This window comes from Hyperolius riggenbachi, chromosome 12 (genome assembly GCF_040937935.1).
Source record: "Hyperolius riggenbachi isolate aHypRig1 chromosome 12, aHypRig1.pri, whole genome shotgun sequence".
NCBI lineage: Eukaryota > Metazoa > Chordata > Amphibia > Anura > Hyperoliidae > Hyperolius > Hyperolius riggenbachi.
In genome coordinates this window covers 198,633,374-198,654,910 of record NC_090657.1, presented here as the reverse complement: position 1 = coordinate 198,654,910, position 21,537 = coordinate 198,633,374, and the positions used below count along the sequence as shown (strand labels likewise).

At 45.4% G+C, this 21,537-nt stretch overlaps 1 protein-coding gene across 13 annotated transcripts in view; it reads left to right on the top strand.

The window, feature by feature from the left end:
- Positions 1–19,359, top strand: part of ZMYND8 (zinc finger MYND-type containing 8) — a 212,898-nt gene extending 193,539 nt beyond the window's left edge. For 9 of the 13 annotated variants that reach the window (XM_068263094.1, XM_068263092.1, XM_068263097.1 and 6 more), the window contains 7 exons: positions 5,595–5,779; positions 7,591–7,671; positions 7,767–7,845; positions 10,044–10,283; positions 11,203–11,345; positions 14,637–14,732; positions 18,175–19,359. In XM_068263094.1, the coding sequence (XP_068119195.1) occupies positions 5,595–5,779; positions 7,591–7,671; positions 7,767–7,845; positions 10,044–10,283; positions 11,203–11,345; positions 14,637–14,732; positions 18,175–18,276 (926 nt within the window). In that variant the 3' untranslated portion in view covers positions 18,277–19,359. Of the gene's footprint in view, positions 1–5,594; positions 5,780–7,590; positions 7,672–7,766; positions 7,846–10,043; positions 10,284–11,202; positions 11,383–14,636; positions 14,733–18,174 lie in introns of those variants that run through there. The other 4 variants (XR_011025253.1, XM_068263096.1, XM_068263100.1 and 1 more) reach the window with 4 other exon arrangements.
- Positions 19,360–21,537: the final 2,178 nt, after the last annotated feature.

Here is a 21,537-nt window from a genome sequence, read left to right as displayed (position 1 = left end):
GGGAAAGAGGAGAGAGACAGAGCAGAGAGACAGGAGGGAGAGACAGAGGAGGGAATGAAACAGAGCAAAGAGAGACAGAGCAGAGAGAGATGGGGAGAGAGACAGGCGGGAGAGACAGGAGAGAGAGATGGAAGAGAAAGAGAGACATGAGAGAGAGAGAGAGAGGGAAGAGAGAGAGAGACAGAAGGGAGAGACAGGTAGAAAAGAGAGCGGAGCGAGACAGGAGGGAGAGACAGAGCAGAGAGAGACAGGAGGGAGAGAGACAGGAGGGGGAGACAGAGAGACAGGAGGACGAGACGAAGACACAGAGAAGAGAGAGAGGAGGGGGAGACAGGAGAGAAAGAGACTTGAGTAGAGATAGACATGAGGGAGAGACAGGAGAGAGAGAGATAAACAGGAGGGAGAGAGAGAGAGGAGGAAGAGACAGAGCAGAGAGAAAGAGAGAGAGAGTCAGGAGGGGGAGACAGAGCAGAGAGAGAGAGAGAGAGAGTCAGGAGGGGGAGACAGAGCAGAGAGAGAGAGAGAGAGACAGGAGGGAGGGACAGAGCAGAGACAGACAGGAGGGAGAGAGAGAGAGACAGACAGCAGGGAGAGATAGAGAGAGACAGACAGCAGGGAGAGAGAGAGAGACAACAGGGAGAGAGAGCAGGGAGAGAGAGACAGACAGCAGGGAGAGAGAGAGACAGACAGCAGGGAGAGAGAGAGACAGACAGCAGGGAGAGAGAGAGACAGACAGCAGGGAGAGAGAGAGACAGACAGCAGGGAGAGAGAGACAGACAGCAGGGAGAGAGAGACAGCAGGGAGAGAGAGACAGGAGGGAGGGAGAGACAGGAGAGAGGGAGGGAGAGACAGACAGGAGAGATGGAGGGAGAGACAGACAGGAGAGAGGGAAAGACAGAGGAGAGACAGACAGGAGGGAGGGCGAGACAGACAGGAGGGAGGGCGAGACAGACAGGAGGGAGGGCGAGACAGACAGGACAGAAGAGACAGACAGGAGGGAGGAAGAGACAGACAGACAGGAGAGAGGGAGGGTGAGACAGACAGGAGAGAGGGAGGGAGAGACAGGAGAGAGGGAGGGAGAGACAGGAGAGAGGGAGGGAGAGACAGACAGGAGAGAGGGAGGGAGAGACAGACAGGAGAGAGGGAGGGAGAGACAGACAGGAGGGAGGGAGAGACAGACAGACAGGGAGAGAGAGACAGACAGCAGGGATAGAGAGAGAGAGACAGCAGGGAGAGAGAGACAGACAGGAGGGAGAGAGAGACAGACAGGAGGGAGAGAGAAACAGGAGAGAGGGAGGGAGAGACAGACAGGAGAGAGGGAGGGAGAGACAAACAGGAGGGAGGGAGAGACAGACAGGAGAGAGGGAGGGAGAGACAGACAGGAGAGAGGGAGGGAGAGAGGGAGGGAGAGACAGACAGGAGAGAGGGAGGGAGAGACAGACAGGAGAGAGGAAGGGAGAGACAGACAGGAGAGAGGGAGGGAGAGACAGACAGACAGGAGGGAGGGAGAGACAGACAGGAGGGAGGGAGAGACAGACAGGAGGGAGGGAGAGACAGACAGGAGGGAGGGAGAGACAGACAGGGAGAGAGAGAGAGACAGCAGGGATAGAGAGAGAGACAGCAGAGAGAGAGAGAGAAGGGAGAGAGAGACAGACAGGAGGGAGAGAGAGACAGACAGGAGAGAGGGAGGGAGAGAGGGGGGGGGGAGAGGGGGGGGGACAGACAGGAGAGAGGGGGGGAGAGACAGACAGGAGAGAGGGAGGGAGAGACAGACAGGAGAGAGGGAGGGAGAGACAGACAGGAGAGAGGGAGGGAGAGACAGACAGGAGAGAGGGAGGGAGAGACAGACAGGAGGGAGGGAGACAGACAGACAGGAGGGAGGGAGGGAGACAGACAGGAGGGAGGGAGGGAGACAGACAGGAGGGAGGGAGGGAGACAGACAGGAGGGAGGGAGGGAGAGACAGACAGGAGGGAGGGAGGGAGGGAGAGACAGACAGGAGGGAGGGAGAGACAGACAGGAGGGAGGGAGACAGAGACAGACAGGAGGGAGGGAGACAGACAGGAGGGAGGGAGACAGAGACAGACAGGAGGGGGGGAGACATACAGGAGGGAGGGAGAGAAAGAGGAGAGACAGACAGGAGGGAGGGCAGGAGAGAGGGCGAGACAGACAGGAGGGAGGGAGAGACAGACAGGAGGGAGGGAGAGACAGAGGAGAGACAGACAAGAGGGAGGGCAGGAGAGAGGGCGAGACAGACAGGAGGGAGGGAGAGACAGACAGGAGGGAGGGAGGGAGAGACAGACAGGAGGGAGGGAGACACAGGAGGGAGGGAGAGACAGACAGGAGGGAGGGAGAGACAGACAGGAGGGAGGGAGGGAGAGACAGACAGGAGGGAGGGAGAGACAGACAGGAGGGAGGGAGGGAGGGAGAGACAGACAGGAGGGAGGGAGGGAGGGAGAGACAGACAGGAGGGAGGGAGAGACAGACAGGAGGGAGGGGGGGGAGACAGACAGGAGGGAGGGGGGGGAAACAGATAGGAGGGAGGGAGAGACAGACAGGAGGGAGAGACAGAGGTGTACTGTCCAGCGGAAGTGTCACATTGTAATGTTCACCAAAGGTGTACCTGGGTGGCCCAGCTTGTCGGGAGATGAGCAGCCACAGGGAAGCGGCAGGCAGGCGGCATCTAGTTGTCATGGCTGCAGAGGTGGAGGAGCTGCAGTATGGATGGGCCCGCCTCTGGGTTCCCCGTGAGCCTGGAAGGAGGTGCAGAGCAAGTCTTCCCTTGGAAGCATTTGGCGTCTGCCGTCTGGTGATAGTCCCAGGGTGCTGCGGTGACGCGGAGGCGGCAGCAGCAGCAGCCGCCGTGGTGGGGATCATGGCAGACATCCCATGTGCGTCCCACGTGCAGCCCTGAGCGGCTTCCCGCTGAAGGTGGATTTCCGGAGGATGGCTGAACTGACAGCCGAGGTGACGGAGGCGGGGCCAAAAGGGGTTTTAGCCGGCTGCCAATAGAAGGGAGGCAGAGCATGTACTGCTGGCTTAAAATCTGTGATAGGTTGGGCTGGCTTCTTTGACACCCCCATCCCCGCCTGTCACCCGGTGCGTGGCGCCCCTGTGCGCCCAATGGACAGAACGCCACTGCTGGAACCCACTGCAAAACGCAATCGTTAATCGCAATCGCTAGCGTTTCGTATGAGCAGTTTGTAAGCGATTCCTTGAGCGTTTTAGGGAGCGATTTTAAAAAGTGTAACAATTTGCCAGCGGTTGTGTAGCGATTAGCGTTTTAAAGTCTGATTGGTCCTTTCTATTAATTTTAATTTTGTTACAGTGTACATTAACTTCAAAACGCTAGCAAAGTCGCTCCGTGCAGGTTTTGATGAGCGATTACGCCAGCGATTATATACTTTACATTGAAGCGCAAACACTAACAAAATGCTGCATGTCCTGCGTTTGCGATTTTGCTAATCGCAATCGCTTCTCACGCTCCTTAAACGCTCAAAAAATCGCTCTACTGGGTTCCAGCCCTAAGGTATTCTTGTCAGATTTATTATGTTTTGAAGGAATTTTCTAACACAGGAATCAAGTGGACACAGGGGTTCTGGTAGTCAAGTCTTCCCTTAGGTAGCATTAACCCCTAGCCAACCACGTAACGTCAATGGGTGTGAACGCAACAACAGCCCCAGGACCGCTTCACGCCAATTGGCGTGACGTCCTGGGGCGGGGTTTTGCAGGAGATCGCGCATCTTTATTTGAATGACAGAGCTCTGCTCCATCAGTCTCCCAGCGGGGACCATCGCTAGATGGCAAAACCGCCGTCTATTTACTCTGTGCAGTTCTGCGATCTATGGCAGTGCTGTACTGGGGACAGTCATGTGACAAGGCTGTCCCCCTGGGTGGCGGAGGAGGGAGGGTTAACAAAATAATAATAAAAAAAAGCAAAATTTGTTATAAAGATAAAAAAAATTTTTTTTGTAAAATATTTGTAAAAAAAATAAACATTGAGGAAACGATCACAGCCCACCATCAAAAAGCTCTGTTTGTGGGCAGAAAAAAGGGGGGGGGGATTTAAATCACTTTTGTGCTGAGTTGTACGGCCTTGCAGCGAGCCCTTAAAGCTGCAGTGGCCTAATTTTGTAAAAAAAAAAATTGGTCTGATCACTAGGGGGGTTTAAGTCCATGGTCCTTAAAGGGAACCAGAGACAAACAGTACTGAAAAAATGAAAAAGCTTTTATACATACCTGGGGCTTTCTCCAGCCCCATAAGCCTGGATCGCTCCCACACCGCCGTCTTCCGCTGCCTCTATCGCCGCTACCGGATCCCATTACTTCCGGCAGACGAGGCCAATTATACGCAAGAGCAGGGACTCCCTCCATATCCTTACGCATGCGCCTGCGTAGTATGGAGGCGCATGCGTAAGGATATGGAGGAGTCCCTGCTCTTGCGTACTATTGTCCGCGTCCACCGCAAGTGACGCACTGCGCTTGCATCGACCGGCCGAAAGTACAGGACCCGGTACCGGCAGATAGAGGCAGCGGAGGACGGCGGCGTGGGAGCGATCCAGGCTTATGGGGCTGGAGGAAGCCCCAGGTATGTATAAAAGCTTTTTCCAATGTCTCTGGTTCTTTTTAAGTGGTTACAGTGACACTGACCTCTGAACAAATAATCGGTGAATTCATTCCTGCAGGCTTTTTCATGAAACTAGTAACATTTGGCAATGAGATGCCAAAAATGCTACGTTGGGGGCTGTGAAATCTCCAGATGCCAGTTAGCAACAAGCAGGACTGGTCCTAGACTTTTTGCCGACTGAGGCAAACCTGTGAGGATGCGTCCCCCCCCCCCCCCCCTTTCTCGATTTTTGGAATGATCGCACAGCATCTGATCTGACAATTTACTCTGATTCATTTAATTCAACTGAAACACTGCTGCTCTCCTGCCTCCCCCTCCTCTTTACTGTCAGACCTCTCCCACAGCACAACAAGCTGCTTTTCACCAATGATGACCTCTTCACCTCGCTCACAGTACAAAAATACTGCTCCTGTAATCTCTGCGCCTGATGCAAGTGTTTCACCTTGCTTCATAACAGAACCGGCCCTGGCAACAAGCTTCGCCTCAACTTATCCCAGGAATGTGTTTTGCTCTTCTCTGACCTTGTTGTTCAGGTTAAAAGCGCTCCCTTTACCCACAAAAGCCTAACTGTTGCTCTAACCTCACAGTTCACCAGTTGCTTGGAATAACCAAGTATGAAAGAAAACGTAATTGGCTGCTTTGAGCACCTGCTTTATTAGTGTTCTGATTTTAACTAACCGGTAATCTCATTTCTGCTACGCTCTAAATACTGTTTATTTAGTGTACCAGTCAAGTAGGCATTGAGCACCGCTGACATTCAGAATTCTCACTGGAAAATTAAAGAAGTCTTTATCTGAAAACAGCTTGAGTTGAGAAAACAAAAATGAATTGTAGAAATGTGTTTGTTAGGGGAATTCACTAATTCACTAATAGATTTTGTTCGCTTGATTTCTACCTGCAGTCCTAAAATTGTTTTGTTGTTGGAGCCCGTGCCTAATCCTGTTTCATGTGGCTCTCTTATGACCTCAGCTGTGCAGCAAAAAGAAGTGACCCAGACAACAACTACATCCACCATTACCCTGGTGACCAGCGCACCACCCCTCGCTGTGGTGACCACCCCTACACTGTCCGTGAACTCCTCCATCACAAGTGACTTGCCCATTGCCACGGCCTCTGCCGATGTGGCTGCTGACATAGCCAAATACACCAGCAAGGTGAGTGAGGAAACAATATAAACACTATTGTTATTGTAAAAATCATGGCCCATAGTTTATTGCTGGTTAGCAAGGAGTGATAATTTCTGGGTTTAAACAGAAACAAACGTTTTTTGATTATATTTCAAATGAAAACCATGGTTGTTTTGCTACATGTTACAGCTTCAAACGCTCACTAGATTTTTGTTGGCTAGAAAGTTCTTTTGTAGGAAGATCATCTGGAACTGGGAGTGCAATTATTTCATGATGCCATTAACAAATTTCATTAGTGATCCTGCATGTTGAATCACTAACGAGCAGAGATGGTCAATGATATGCTACTTATTCTGGCTTGCATGCATATTTAACTAAAACTGTATGCAAATTGACCAATCAAATTCTACAGGAAGTGCACTTGATTGGCCCAGTTCCAGGCTGCATAGAATCCACATTAAATTTGCATACATGTCAGGATTATTAGGATTTCCTCGACCATTTATACTAATTACCTTCTCTTTTTGTTTCTCCTTCCCATAATGTTATTAGAAAGATCTTTCTGGGAAATAATTACAGTATTAAATGTTTGTATGTAGCGTTAGTCTATTTCCAACAGCTTCTTCTCCTCCCCTTCCTCCTCTCCTCCATTTCTCCTTTTGCTTCTCCTCCTTCTTCTCATCCTCCTCCTTCCCCTCTTCCTCCTCCTATTTCTCCTTCTTCTTCTCCTCCTTCTATTTCTCCTCCTCCTCCTTTTTCTATTTCTCCTCCTCCTTCCTCTTCTATTTCTCCTCCTCCTCCTCCTTTTTCTATTTCTCTTCCTTCTTCTTCTATTTCTCCTTCTTCTTCTCCTCTTCCTCCTGCTCCTTCTTCTATTTCTCCTTCTTATTTGTCTCCTCCTCCTTCCTCTTCTATTTCTCCTCCTTCTTCTTCTTCTATTTCTCCTTCTTCTCCTCTTCCTCCTCCTTCTATTTCTCCTCTTTCTTCTTATCCTCCTTCTTCTTCTCCTCTACTTCCTCCTCCTTCTTCTATTTCTCCTTTTTCTCTTTTTCCGCTTCCCTTTTCTTCTATTTCTCCTTCTTCTCCTCCTCCTTTTTCTATTTCTCCTCCTCCTTCTCATCATTCTTCTTCTCCTCCTCCCCTTCTATTTCTCCTTCTCCTTCCAGTTGCTGCATATAAATGTTCTGTCTTGGTTTTGTCTTGTCTATTTCTCCTCCTTCTTCTCCTCCATCTTTTATTTCTCCTCCTCCGCCTCCTCATCCTTCTTGGAGAAAAGGTGGTCACCTTTATGACAAGGAGAGACCAGGAGCCAAATGGTGCAGTATTGTGGGTATTCAATGTTAGATTGTAGTATGAGTATTTATACTCACAAAGGTGGGTTGCAGTCCCTGCAATCAAAATATATCGCCAACGGGCGATATATTCCCTGCTCGGTATTCCAGGTCCTACTGGAACTGGAGGGTCGCACTATTTCTGGCATCCATGCTTGTCACCATATTTTAAAGGCACTTGTATTGATCTGAAGAAGCGGGCTGAGACCAGTGAAACGCATTGTCCTTTTAATCCCGGTGAATAAATAATGTAATCTTTTTACATTTACCCTGTGGATTGGGTTCTTCTATCTGGAGTGATAAAGACACCTCCCTCCACCTTATATATTCTTATTTTTGTTTCATTACATTACCTATTTTTGGGCGCCTCCACCCCCACTGTACTCCTCATCCTTCTTCTTCTCCTCCTCCTCCTTCCCTCCTCTCTCACAGTCTTTATTCCCCTTTGACCTCACTTTTATTTATACTCACCTGCATTCCATATCTTGGATTTTTAATTCCTTACAGATGATGGATGCCATTAAAGGCACGATGACCGAGATCTACAATGACCTGTCTAAAAACACCACCGGCAGCACCATAGCAGAGGTATGCATTGCATATGTCACATGATCATCATCATCATAATAATAATCATGATCTTGACTTTTTGGCTCACATTCATTATCTTATCCTGGATACAGATCCGGCGCTTACGCATTGAGATAGAGAAACTGCAGTGGCTGCATCAGCAGGAACTGTCGGAAATGAAGCATAATTTAGGTAAGGAGGATAAACGGCTCTCTAGTTACTCTGCAGTTCGCCTAACCATTGTACAGGAGTCTAGTAATCTTTTTTTTTTCATGTATCCAGAAGTATCCCACTACTTGAGGGAGACTAGCAAGTCAGCTGGTCCACCTGTCAGTCACTATGTACCATCAAATGGACCCCAATATCCAAAATGCTAGCTTTGTGGTCCTGAGCCATAAGCGTTTTCCCACCTTTGCGTCCAAAGCAAGATCAGGAAAAATGGAGGACAGTCTTTTGCCTGCTGAGCACGTTAAATACAAATACACGCACTGTTTTTAAGTAGGCCATATCTAATATGTAACCATGTCTGACCTGTACACCAAGAGTGATAAGAAATCTCAGTTCATATTGCCAACATCTTTCTTACAATGCCGGTCTCAATTGTCATACAGCATTTGAATAGTAACTTAGATATGGGTTATATTATGACCTTTTTTTATCTCTGTACTGCCACCTGCTGCTCAGCACTGTAATTTAGCAACAGCTGCATTCTTTTATGCTGGGTACACACTATGAGATTTTCTGGTCGATTTACTGTCAGATCGATTATTTCCAACATGTCCGATTTGCTTTTCGATCGTTTTCCGAGCATTTTCCGATCAATTTCCGCGCACTTCAATAGGAAATCGATCGGAAAATGCCAGGAAAATGATCGGAAAGCAAATCAAACATGTTGGAAATAATCCATCTGACAGTAAATCGACCAGAAAATCTCATAGTGTGTACCCAGCATTAAAGAGGAACTTCAACCTAAACAAACATACTGTCATTAAGTTACATTAGTTATGTTAATTAAAATAAATAGGTAATGTAATCTCTTACCCACCCTGTTTTAAAAGAACAGGCAAATGTTTGATTTCATGAGGGCAGCCATCTTTTTGGTTGAAAGGGGGTGACAGGGAGCATGAGACACAGTTCCAACTGTCCTGTGTGCTGATCACCCCTCCCAGTTGCTAGGCAACGTGAATAACAACATAGGAAATCCCATCATGCTTTGCACAGCATCCGATGGGAAAAAGCCTGGGCAATTTTCTTTGATGGGTGGAGCTTAGCTAAAAATGATGCTTTGGTAAGAAAAACAAAGTTCTGATGCTGTGAAACTGTTAAAGAAACACCAAGCCTTTTCAGTTCTGCTGAGTAGATTTTTAGTCCAGAGGTTCACTTTAAGCTGCATGAACATTTTCGACTCTCCTTGGCTGAAACTATTGTTCCTTTTCATCTCAGCCAGAACTCTAAACTGAGTATAGGTGGCTTCCTCTGTAGTGATCTGTCTAGTTAAATTGCTCACCTGTTTTGTTTTTTTTTCTGTTCTGTGGGAACTTGAAAGGCGTGCCTACTTGTCCCCTCCCCATTCCCCTTACTTTCCCCCAGGGGGAAGTACGCACTGCTTGCTTGGGCACTAAATACCTTTTGTTTCTGTATAGAAATTGGTTCCAAATTGCCGCCCCAATATGAAGATTATTCGGTAACAAGGACTTTTTTTTTATTTGCACTAAAGATTCACTTTAAGTATAGGCATCAGAGGGGGGAGGGCTCTGTTGAGAGTAGGGTTAGTTTTAGTTGTAGTAAAATTTCTGTAACATTTACCGATGTTTTACTATCGTCATTACCACAGTAAATATTTTTTTCGTTTTTATTTGGCGCCCAGTTCACAACGGTATTTATCGTTTAGACTTGTATCGGCTTCACCCCAGTGCCCATTTTTCCTCACGCCACTATTTCTTGCACACACTATTAGAACAAAATGATTTATATTGTAAATGTGCCGAGTTACAGTAACTCTGCATACAGATGCTTCATTTTTGCCGCCTGAGAGACTGTGACTAGTGATTTTGCAAGATGAAAATCTAGTGTAAATACAGATGTCCTCCAGTGTAATTTTCTGGTCCATCATGCCTGATGACTAAATGGCTAACACGAATGAAAGCTATTGTTTGATGCCTCCTACTCATGTTCCCCTCGTAGTCCCCTCTAAGTAAAACAGAACTGGTTGCTTGGCCCTACAGCTATCATCACTAAAACTGTTACCCAGGGCAGTCGCCAGATATTGGTTCACGTGACAGTAATCTGTATCTGGCCTGTATTCTGTACTGTATTCACTCTAAATTATTTCTTTGGGCTGTGCTTGTGTTATGTTGGTTGAATCCTAAGATATTTCTGTCCTGGTCTAGAACTCACTATGGCGGAAATGAGGCAGAGCCTGGAGCAGGAAAGGGACCGGTTGATTGCTGAAGTGAAGAAACAAACAGAACTGGAAAAACAGCAGGCAGTGGACGAGACCAAGAAGAAACAGTGGTGTGCCAACTGCAAGAAAGAAGCCATCTTCTACTGCTGCTGGAACACCAGCTACTGTGACTACCCATGCCAGCAAGCCCATTGGCCAGAACACATGAAGTCCTGCACACAGTCAGGTGCGAGGTCATGTGATGGGAATGCAGGAAGTTACATTGCTATATGCTACTTCCCCTCCTCCATATTCAGGTCCTGGACACACATTTGTTTGGCCCATAGAGGTTATCATGCCGTGGATAATCTTTTAGGGCTGGTGCACACCGAGCGGCTTTTTGGGCATTTTCAGATCCGCTTGCGGCTGCGGATCTGCTTGGTCAATGTATCTCAATGGGGTGGTGCACACCAGAGCGGCAGGCGTTTTGCAGAAACGAAAAATGCCTGGGTGAGGCATTTTTTGGATTTCGGATGCGTTTCTGCCTCAATGTTAAGTATAGGAAAAACGCAAACCGCTCTGAAAAACGGCACTTCAGAGCGGTTTTGCAGGCGTTTTTGTTACAGAAGCTGTTCAGTAACAGCTTTACTGTAACAATATATGAAATCTACTATACTGAAAACCGCAGCAGCAATCCGCAAAACGCTAGCAAAACGCCTCATAAAAATAAAAAAAAGCGTTTAAAAATCTGCTAGCGTTTTGCGGATCTGCTTGCGGTTTTTGGTGTGCACCAGCCCTCAGTGCAGAGAGAAAATTCTGAGCTTTGTTCCACTTTACTTTATCACCTCTTTGCTAGGGGGAGGGTACATTGAAACCAAACAGAGGGAACCAGTGGGGTCCTTATTGAGAAGGGCATGTTCCTGTAGAAGTCAGTATTATGATTTCTTTCTACAGGTTAATTTTTTAAATATACTCACGATAGGTTTTAAATTACAAAACTGTGTGTGTTTATATGACCTGTATCCTTTTGTTTTTGTAGCTTAATTCTGTGCTTAATCATAAAATAAAGAGCATCAGTGACTCAAATGTTTTCACTTGTTTGCTCTGTATTCTAATGATATGCTGTGTACTAATGACAGAACCACTTGTATTTCTCTTCTCTGCAGCCACAGTGACACAGCAGGAAGCAGAGCCCGAGCTCGATAAATCAGCACCGTCCACAGCCAGTGCCCAGCCAGCGCCCACTGAGACCACCTCCACCCCCAAAGAGAAGGAGAGCACAGCTGAGAAAAGCAAAGAGAGTGTCACTGTACGTATCGCTGGTCGATAGCTTGCCCACATCCAAAGTGAGTGAAGACAAATCTGTGTGTGTGTGTGTCTGCAAGGGATAGGAGCTTCTTGCCTGATGCCCATTTCCCAGAATGCTTCATGTTGTATCCCCTCCTCCATATTGTATTTTTATATACAGACTAAATGACCATGTAGAGTTGTCAGATGTGTGTGATAAGCTCCTTGTGTCAGTGTTCTGCCTCTGAGTGACAGAAAAAAAACTATCAATGTTTCAGTTTTACCTTTTGTTTAACCAGGATAATGGTGGAAGTCTCAAGCAAGATAGTCAGCTCTACCTGAAGTCCATCTCTCCCAGCAAAAAACAGATAAGCTACAGTACAGTGTTACACATACAGTAGCAGTGCTCACATGTACCCGAAGTAGACCCAGGGCCAGATTTAGGAAAAGACCACACAGGTTTTCGCCTAGGGAGCAACACATAGAAGGTGGTGTTAAGGAAGGATGGGGGGGGAAGGGGGAGCTGCACATGGTGGAATTGCACATGTAGGATGGCAGCTGCTGCACATGGAATTGCTGCAGGACATTTGTGTTGCTATATTCAGAACAGGAGTGGCTGTATGTGGAAGAAGTCTGCTGAGCGTGAATCGAAAGGGCAGCGCACATGGAAGAGAGAGTGTCATGGTACAGTTGGCCTAGGTGGGCAAAAAGAATAGAGACAGCATTAAGTAAATCTCAGAATGGTTCTTATGTACACTGTATCAATAAGCCTAGAACTTCCCCAGTTTGGAACTAAGCCACTCCCCTTCTTTCACCAAGCACCACCCAAACCATTTCCCATTCCAATGCTTCCTCTGTAGTATGCACCAGTATTATATAGCTGGACCCAGGTGCTGCATTACAAGTGAGAGAGATATGGAGGCTGCCATATTTATTTCCTTTTAAGCAATACCTGTTGCCTAGCTGTCCTGCTGATCCTCTGCCTCTAATACTTTTAGCTATAGACCCTGAACAAGCATGCAGCAGTTTAGGTGTTTCTGACATTATTGTCAGATAAAACACGATTAGCTGCGTGCTTGTCTCTGGTGTTATTCAGACACTACTGCAGCCAAATAGATCATAAGGGCTGCCAGGCAACTGGTATTGTTTAACTGGAAATAAATATGGCAGCCTCAATATTTTTCTCACCTCGGTTGTCCTTTAAAGTATCTTATTGTTTGTTTTTTAATCAAAGACTATGCAAATCCTGGGAGATGCAGAGAGCACCAAAAATTGATACACACAGTTTCAAATACAGTATAAAACGCCACTGTACTAACCAGGGCATAAAAGGACAGACTTCTGTAAATGAAACAATTCAATAATAATTTGATTAAAAAAAAAAAAATGAAAGCAAGCAGGAGAGTCACTTTAAGAGTTAGAGCCCACAGCATGGCTTATGTGTAATTACCAAGAGGCCGGTACGCACCTTTGTTATAGCTCACTTCCATCTTAATGGTATGGGCAACGCAGGTGGCCACTGCGACACACGGCACTGCGTTGCGCTGTGATTTTCTTTGCTGCAGTTGTGATTCCATTGATCGTAATGAGTGGAATCGCACTGCAAACGTTCCAAAATGCATGCAACTCTGCATTGCGATTCCACTGAGAATTGCAACGCATGGGTTTGAAACGTGAGACAGTGCAGTCTATGCACTTTATGATGTTCCTGCGCATCACATTGCAGTGCACCTCCAAACACACAGCTAGTAAGCGCGCAGATAGAAACCGAGCCTTACTGCTTAGAAAATTCTCCAATCTCAGGGACGCACTGAATGATAAAGGTGGCCACGCACCATACAGTTTTTTAAGTATATTTTCAATTCAAGAATTGTTATCAATTTTTCTGACTGATTGCAACATTTCAAAGATCTGACTATTACACCTCACACATATGTTCAATGTTTCCACAATAATGAGAACATTGCATGGATCTGTGCATCAAGAAATGGGCAATCACACACCTCTCCATTTTTATATAAATTGATCAGAAAAAGCCAACACATTTACGATCTTTTATCAAATAAAAACGGGAAATTCAATCAGATTTCTCGAACGAATGGAAAAAAAAGTTTTCCAATTTTTTTTGGACAACTGATCGTTTTTATCAAATTTTCGTAAAACTGGACCATTTTATTATATGGTGTGTGTGGCCACCTTTAGGCTCTGACTTCTCCGATTTGAGTCTCTGTGGACTTCGTATTGTTCACAGGCTACAGAGAGCGTGTTTTTTGCCAGCTGGGTCTCTGTATGTTAGGAAGGGTCATGAAAGAAAAGGCTTAGAGCATCGATTTACCCCCGGAGCACAGAGGAAGATGCTTGTAGAATAAAAGGATCTTACAGGCAACTTATGCTGCTTGCAGATAAGACTTCCATGGAGGGATAGTTCATTTAAATTTTTTAGGGCCAATTCATACTGACACTTGGCGGGCGTTTATCGCCAGCCTCTGGAACTCATCATTAAACTCTTCCATTCAAGTGAATGGGAGCATTTGTATCGGGCAGCGTGTATCATTTCCCGCGGCGTCCAGGGTCAGTTACCGCTGTGTGTTTCCGTGTCTCCCTATGGGGACAAAAAACGTAGATTGCGACGGGAAGCCGCAGAAAGCCCGCACAAGCCCCCAAACGAGACACCAGCACAAGGGACGCCACTACAAGCCCGTGTAAAACCGGCCCTAAAACATCAGAAGTCTACTCAGCCTGCACTGCTAGGTAGTCTGCTCTCATCAACCTGAACGTCACTAGCAGCCCTCATTCATCAGCTGGCCGCAGTGGCTTTTGACCTGCTGTCACCCATTGTGGCTCAGGTTAAGCGGCAATGTGTCATGCCACTCCAGCCCTAGTAACCCCTAGAAAGTTCCCTTGGATTTGAACTAGTATTTTTGCACACACCATTTTATTGGACGGCTCATTGACCATTGACTCGATACACCACGAACAGTATATCTCCAATAAACCTTAGCATGATTGGTTGCCAGCAGTCACACTGCACTTTCACACCAGTTGCTGTTTTAACTCCACTCAAATGGGCCTGTGTTTTTATTTTTGTTTTTTTTATTTCTTTTTACCTTATTGTTTACTATATATGAATGTGTAATGATTGAGTCAGACGGAGGCAGAGCACCTGGCATCGCACTCCACAACCCCCATTTGCCCCACCTCCCCTCCTCCGCTTGCCTCCTTGTGCCGTAACACAGACATGTATGGAGCCTGAATTTTACCCTCCACAGTAGTCACTGTCCTCCATCTAAGGTTCCCTGTGCTGTCTCTGCAGATAGCAACAGGTGTGACAAGCAGCCAGACTATAAAACTGGTCCACGTGCCGCAGACCACGGCCTTTATCCCAACTACCGGTACTCAACCCACAATTGTAAGTACCAGCGCTCTCATCTAGTCTGTTGTTGGCATCGAGTAGTGAGTAGCTCAGTGTCTCCTTTTCTGTGTCGCTTCTGCAGTATGATTGTCACCGGCCCCCTCCTCCCCCACATCCTCCCCTCGCATCCCCCTCACTCTCACATCACTCTTGAGATCTCCCTCACTTTGCTGTGTAACCCGGCCTGTGTCTCTCCTGCATCTACTGGCTGTAGCATGATATTTCCTGTATAACCAAGATCTCTCCTTTCAGGTACAAGTAACAGTCATTGTATGCATGTTCTAAGCATTGTATATATGTATGATATGCCTATGTGTATGCAAACTTTTCCTATAATGGTTGGTTTAAAGCTTAATTTCAGACAATTGCAAAAAGTGTTACATTAAGATACATACATGTAAATGTACATTTCTCCCAGAGTAAATAATCTATGCATTACCTTTTTCCTATGTTGCTGTCCGTTACAGTTGGTATTGAAAATCTGACAGATCTGTCAGGTTTTGGACTAGTCCTTCTTATCAGAGTTTACAAAAGCACTTTGTGAACGGCAAGAATAGTGTGCAACCGAGTAAGGGAGCTGGCTGCCAATGTTTATGTAGATCCTTTCCAGGGTGTGCTTTTGTATAGAATGAGGTCCCTTTCACACCGAGGCGGTGCAGTGCGGTATTTTTACCCCACCCCACCGCTGTGCTATAAGTCTATGGAGACTTTCATACTGTAACGTTACGGCGCGCCGTGATGGAAGTGACGTTTTTGCCGCATCCCCAACGCAGGTCAAGAACTATGTTACCGTGCGGCATGTTCGTCGAGTTGCGGGCGATCTGCGCCGGCCCGGAAGTCATTACTCAATGGCGACATGTGGATTTGTAAAAAATCACTGATGCGGTGGTGAGCATGCGCACTTAAACAATAGGCTTCCGTGCACTTCCGCATACCCGAAGCAGGAGCTGACGGAAAGCGTGCGTCACTTCCTGCTTGGCCAGTGCCAGACAGGGAACACAACACAATAACGCAGTATTCCCTGAAGGCCTGTTTTTGGCAATGCGGTAAGCAGTTTGTAGTCTGAAACCGGCCTCAAGGTAATGGTGAGACTCCCCCATAAGGAGATAGACTAATAAAAAAATTGTTGGACCTTTCTGCTTTTTACTGCTGACCGCAACATGGGACAAAGGTAAGTTAGAGTGCATTTTACTCTGGGAGGAATGCACATTTTATATGTATGTATTGCAAATTGTACAATTTTTCTCTATAGTGATTTCAGTTTTTGCTGAACGAGGAAGGATGATGCCTATGAAGACTTAAGGCGCATACACACGCCGGACATTTTCAAACTACGGGTCGTCAGACCCGCTCGCGGGGTGGTCGTTCTGACGACAATTGCACGTGATTACAAGCTGTCGTCAGACTCATAGGACTGATTTTGACTGACCTGCCTCAGCTGATCATAAGCTGATCATCTCCCATTTTCAGGCCCATCTCACTAAATTGTTGCAGGCTTGATGGGGTGTGAGCATCTAGGTACAGTAGCTCTCAGTTGCTAAGTATCTATATACTTTTTGCAAAAACTATACAGCTCTTTACAACACTTTTCTATGTACTTCTAATTTAAATTTTAATGTCCTATGAAATGTATATTAAAGAACTGCACCTGAACTGGTACACACCATGCAGGTTCCACTTCAGATCCTATTCGAGCGAGTGATCAGATCAATATTCAGATCTGACATCAATCTGATATGGAAGAAAGCTAGTGTACACACTTGTGCAGTCTGTTAAAAAAAATTCAGATCAGATTTCCTATAATTTTTCCGATTGGATATTGATTGGATATGAATCATAAGGACATACACACGGAACTGCACCATATTTCCCAGCATGTCCGGTCTGCTTCCGATCGAAGAGATTAATTTTGAGCTTGGGATCGGGCGATGGCAGTAGGATATATATATATATATATATATATATATATTTTTTTTTTTTTCTGATACGATCATTTTCTTTATTGGAAATAGGTTCTGAAGTGAAAAATTGCATCGTGTGTATTACGTCTTATGGGCCATCTACAGTCAGGGCCCATTCACAACAGAAGCACTTTTCTGAGCGTTTTGCGATTGATTAGCGGTTTTTAAATTCGCGATTTTAAAAAATGCGAATCAATCGCTAAAACCGCCCAGAAAAGTGATTCTAGTGTGAATGGGCCCTCAGAATGAAAAAAACAAAACATGCAGGGCTAACGCTGATTACATCAGCACTGCCCTAATGATATCCATCATGTCCCCTCGCAGAAGATAGCCTAGGCCATCGCTATTTGGGGGGGGAATGGTTATTCAACACACCAATGCTGTTCTCCCTGTTGTATTTTGGTGTGCTGTCCTGTATGTCCCCTACAAAGTCATTTTTTTCATGTGTGGTGTAGAGCAACCGTCACACTTTTACTATGGGTGTTATGGCCAAAGCCAAAAGTGTGGCCAATTCCCAAATTGGCCGGCCAATGTGGGAAGTGGCCAAGGTCAGATGTAAGAGACTACATCATACCTTGGCTGGTGAGGTGACAAAAAAGCATTTTCTCCCGAATTTAGACCTGCAGGCCTATACTAACCACTAACCTTCACCAATCCTCTGCCTTACACTAACTTCTCCTCTGCCTAACACTAACCTTCTCTTTGCCTAACACTAACCTCCTCTCTGCTTAACACTAACCTCATCTCTGCCTAACACTAACCTCCCCTTTCCTCTACCTAACACTAATCTCCCCTCTTCCTAACATTAACCTCCCCTCTTCCTAACATTAACCTCCCCTCTCCTTTACCTAACACTAATCTCCCCTCTTCCTAACATTAACCTCCCCTCTGCCTAACACTAACCTCCCTCTTCCTAATACTAACTTCCCCTCTGCCTAACGCTAACCTCCCCTCTCCTCTGCCTGACACGAACACTAACCTCTCCTCTGCCTAACACTAACATCTCCTCTACCTAACAGTAACCTCTCCTCTCCTCTGCCTAACACTAATCTCCCCTCTCCTCTGCCTAACAATAGCCTTCCCCTCTCCTCTGGCTAACCGCAACCTTCCCATCTCTCCAATCACTCATGTTCAAGAAAGTGACACGACACCAGGCAAATCATGAAATGGCATGAAAGCCATTTTGCACATTTTCCGGACAAAGTTACTCTTTGGCTGTCAATGTTACAACTAAATTGGCCAGTTTAAAAAATGGTCGGCCAGTTCCCACTTTGGTCGACTTCTGGCTTTGGCTGTGACATATGCAAAAAAGTATTCTTCTTGTTTATGAGAATTCTAAACACTGACCATTTCCCAGCATCCAATCACAGTGTTTCCAATTGTACAGCCTCCTGTCTTGATGTGTGCTGGATCTCACAGCCCAGCAGTAGAGCAGAGGCTGCCTGCCTTTCTTTAATGTACCGCTCTCTCCTCTGCAGACCATCCCTGTGGTAGTAAGTCCGAATGCCGGAACCGTGGCCATGAGAGCGGGAGTCCAGTACGTACAGACCACTATGCCGGTACAAGTGAGGAGAGTGTGAGGACCGATCTCACGCCAGGCGAAGAAACCGGTGGCCAGACTGTGGCATTAATGAACAGAGCCTGAACAACACTACATTGTCTGTGAGCCTTAACAAGGACCTTACTGACACCATACAACCCCAAGAGGCTCACCTTCCTGTATATATTGTACAATTTGTGGATGTGATTCAGATTAGAGTACGGCCTTTTTATATTTGTATCCACTTTAACTTATGAACCTGTCTTTGGAGTCCGCTCATGCCACGAACCACCAGAATCTCCCGTCTTCCTACACGTGGACATAAACAGAAGTCTGTTGGGAGAGGTGTGCGCTCCAGAGACGTGACCTGGACCCAGAGGAAAAGTATACATCCTTCAGCCTGGGGACTAATGGAACACAGAGCATCTCCTGCCATTGCTCACCTGTGTACAGAGGACATATCAATTTATACTTCCTCGAAAGGTCTGTTCAGCTATAAATACTTTCATATAATAAAATAGAAATCTGATATCCTTTTGGCCATTGAAAGAAAACTTTACGGTTTAACAGAAATCCCTTTATCAGTTTTATGGTGAGATGTGTAGCGGTAAACGATGACTCTGATGCCGGCGTATCGGATGTCAGACAGCATGTATGGCAAGGAGAGCATGTGCCGGAAACCATGAAAGAAAAAGACCAATAACCTCTTCCCCACCCCGGAGAAAATGAACTGTTCGCTGTTACAGCTACACCTTGTAGTTCAAATCTGTACGTTAAATGCAGACCCTGAAGAGGCTCAGTCGATGTATGTATATGAGACCATTCACTGTAAGATAGCATTCCAACACATGTTGTTGTACATTTTTAGTCACATTGATTTTCACTGTTGTTCATAATAGAAATTGGATGTACAGTAACCAGCTATATGCGATGGAAGGGGAAGAAATGAATTGCCAATGATCCCGAACAGGAGAAAAATTTAAAAAATGAATAGCGGTTGGTGGCGTGGCTGGGCCTGCCTGGCCCCTCCGGTGAAACAGCATTGGTTTTAGCATATGGAAGTATTTTTTCACATTTTCTTTGTATAAAGTTTGTATTAAATCAGAACATTTCCTTTTGAGTATTTGGTTTGTACATTTGGTTTTTGCACGTCACTCTCATTCCTTTTCCAGATGAACAGGTAGGAGACCTAGGTGGCGAGAGACGTATGGTGGTGCAGGAGGTGCTGTGGCGAACTCAGCCATGTGCAAAGCATTTAGTTTACCATGTTAGCAGTAAAAAGATTTCCCTCATTTCCTGTCGCTGGGGACAATGCAGGAAGAACGGGAACCTTCCAACAACCCAGGGGCCCAGTAGAGATGCTTTCAGCAGCATTTTAGAATCATCAGCGCATGCAAAGGGGCTAAGGCAATGTAAGTCAATGGTGGTAATTTCACAGTATTTATTCCATTGAAGTGCAAATGCCGCCAGCACTGTGATTACGATTTTGGAAAATCGCAAAGTATAGGATTGCTGCAAAATCACTTTTCAAGTGCTGTACAAAAAATACCCAAAGCCACTAACTGAAATCGCAAAGCACAATTGCTGTACAAATCATTTGGGCTATAGCCCACAAGCTGTGCCTTGGAATCGCTGGCAATTGAAGTCAATGGAGGGAAGCCCACAGGGCTATTTGCCGAAATCACAAATGCAGAACCTGCAGCAATTTTGAAGCGATTCACTAAAGTGATGGTCTAAAATCGCTTTCCTCTAAATCGCTCTGGAATCTTGCCGTTTTAATTAAGATGAAAAATCACTTTCAGCGTTTTGAGAGTTATTTTGGGTCTCCAGCCTCATTAAATTCAAAATTGCTTAAAAATGCCGGAATCACTCCAGACCCAACGATGAAAACAAGCGCTTAGTAATTTCGATTGTGATTCATGATTTGTAGTGGGCCCCATATCTGACTGGAAAATACTTTATTTCCTATCATAGTGTACCCCCAGCTAATCCTAGTCACTAGAATTTTTTATTGTGGGCTTAAAAGAACCCAAAGTCCCCCTAATCAAGAACCAACACAAAGAAAAATTATAGTTTGCTTTTTTTTTTTTTTTTTTTTTTTTAAACAAATGAATTTTATTGAAGTTTTCAACAAAACAAACACAGACAAAGTATCACATAAAGGTGATACACAAAGCATCTGTCATTGGTACAACTTATGAAGCAGAAATATATACTAATAATAGTAATAGTACAGGTAGTCTTGAACAGTGCAATGCCATAGAAGTTTACACAATGTTCAGATGGTATAAAATTAGCATAAATGTTTGACAGATGACTAGTAGAAGGATTAAATTTTGTATATATTTCACCGTAATATTTATATCCAGAGCTGGACCATTTCTGAAGTATAGACGAGAGGTAGAAAGAAAGGTAAAGAAAGAGAAAAGATATGAAAAAGAACAAAGAAAAGAGAAAGGAAAATCTCTGATACCTGCCTCCATGAGCTTTCATTCAATCAAGAGGATTGGTGAATAGTAATCTTATTTGAGTACACAGAATTTAGGATTAGTTCCCTTTAGTCCTCTGGACCTGACGGAAGGGATTCTACATTATAATACCAAGGAGCCCATATTTTGACAAATCTTTGGGGACAGTTGCGACTCTTGTAAGTCAGGCAATAAAGGGGTAGGGCCTTCATAATTGTGGATTTCCAGTAATTAAAAGGAGGTTTATCAGATTTCCATATACATAAAATTTCTTTACGAGCATAAAAACAGTATTCTGGCTAGGTATTGCGAGTGCTTGCTTGGTGGAGTACCATCTAATAACCCTAGTAGAAATGCTCTGGGAGAGAGTATCAACTGTTTTTGAAGAATTTTATTGATGGGTAATAATTTTGGACCAGTAACTATACACCATTGGGCATTCCCAAAACGTGAAAAAAAGGTTCCAGGGTTTATAGCACATCTGGGGCAGTTGAGGGAATATTGGATATGTTATGCATACGCAAAGGTGTTAAATATGTGCTATGTAAGAATTTGAATTGTATCAATCGATCTTTAGCCGAGATTGGTACCTTAATAAAAATTTTCAAAATTTCCTCCCAGTCTGCATCATCCAACCCTGGGACCACTTGATTTTTAATGAGATTGGCATCGTGATAGGCTATGTGTAGTATTGTTCATAAGGGCAAAATATATTACTGAGAGGGGTTTATCTAGGTCAGGGGTGCCCATTGGGTAGATCGCGATCTACCCGTAGATCGCAAAGGACTTCATTGTAGATCCCGACTGCACTACATTTTCCATTCTGTATATAC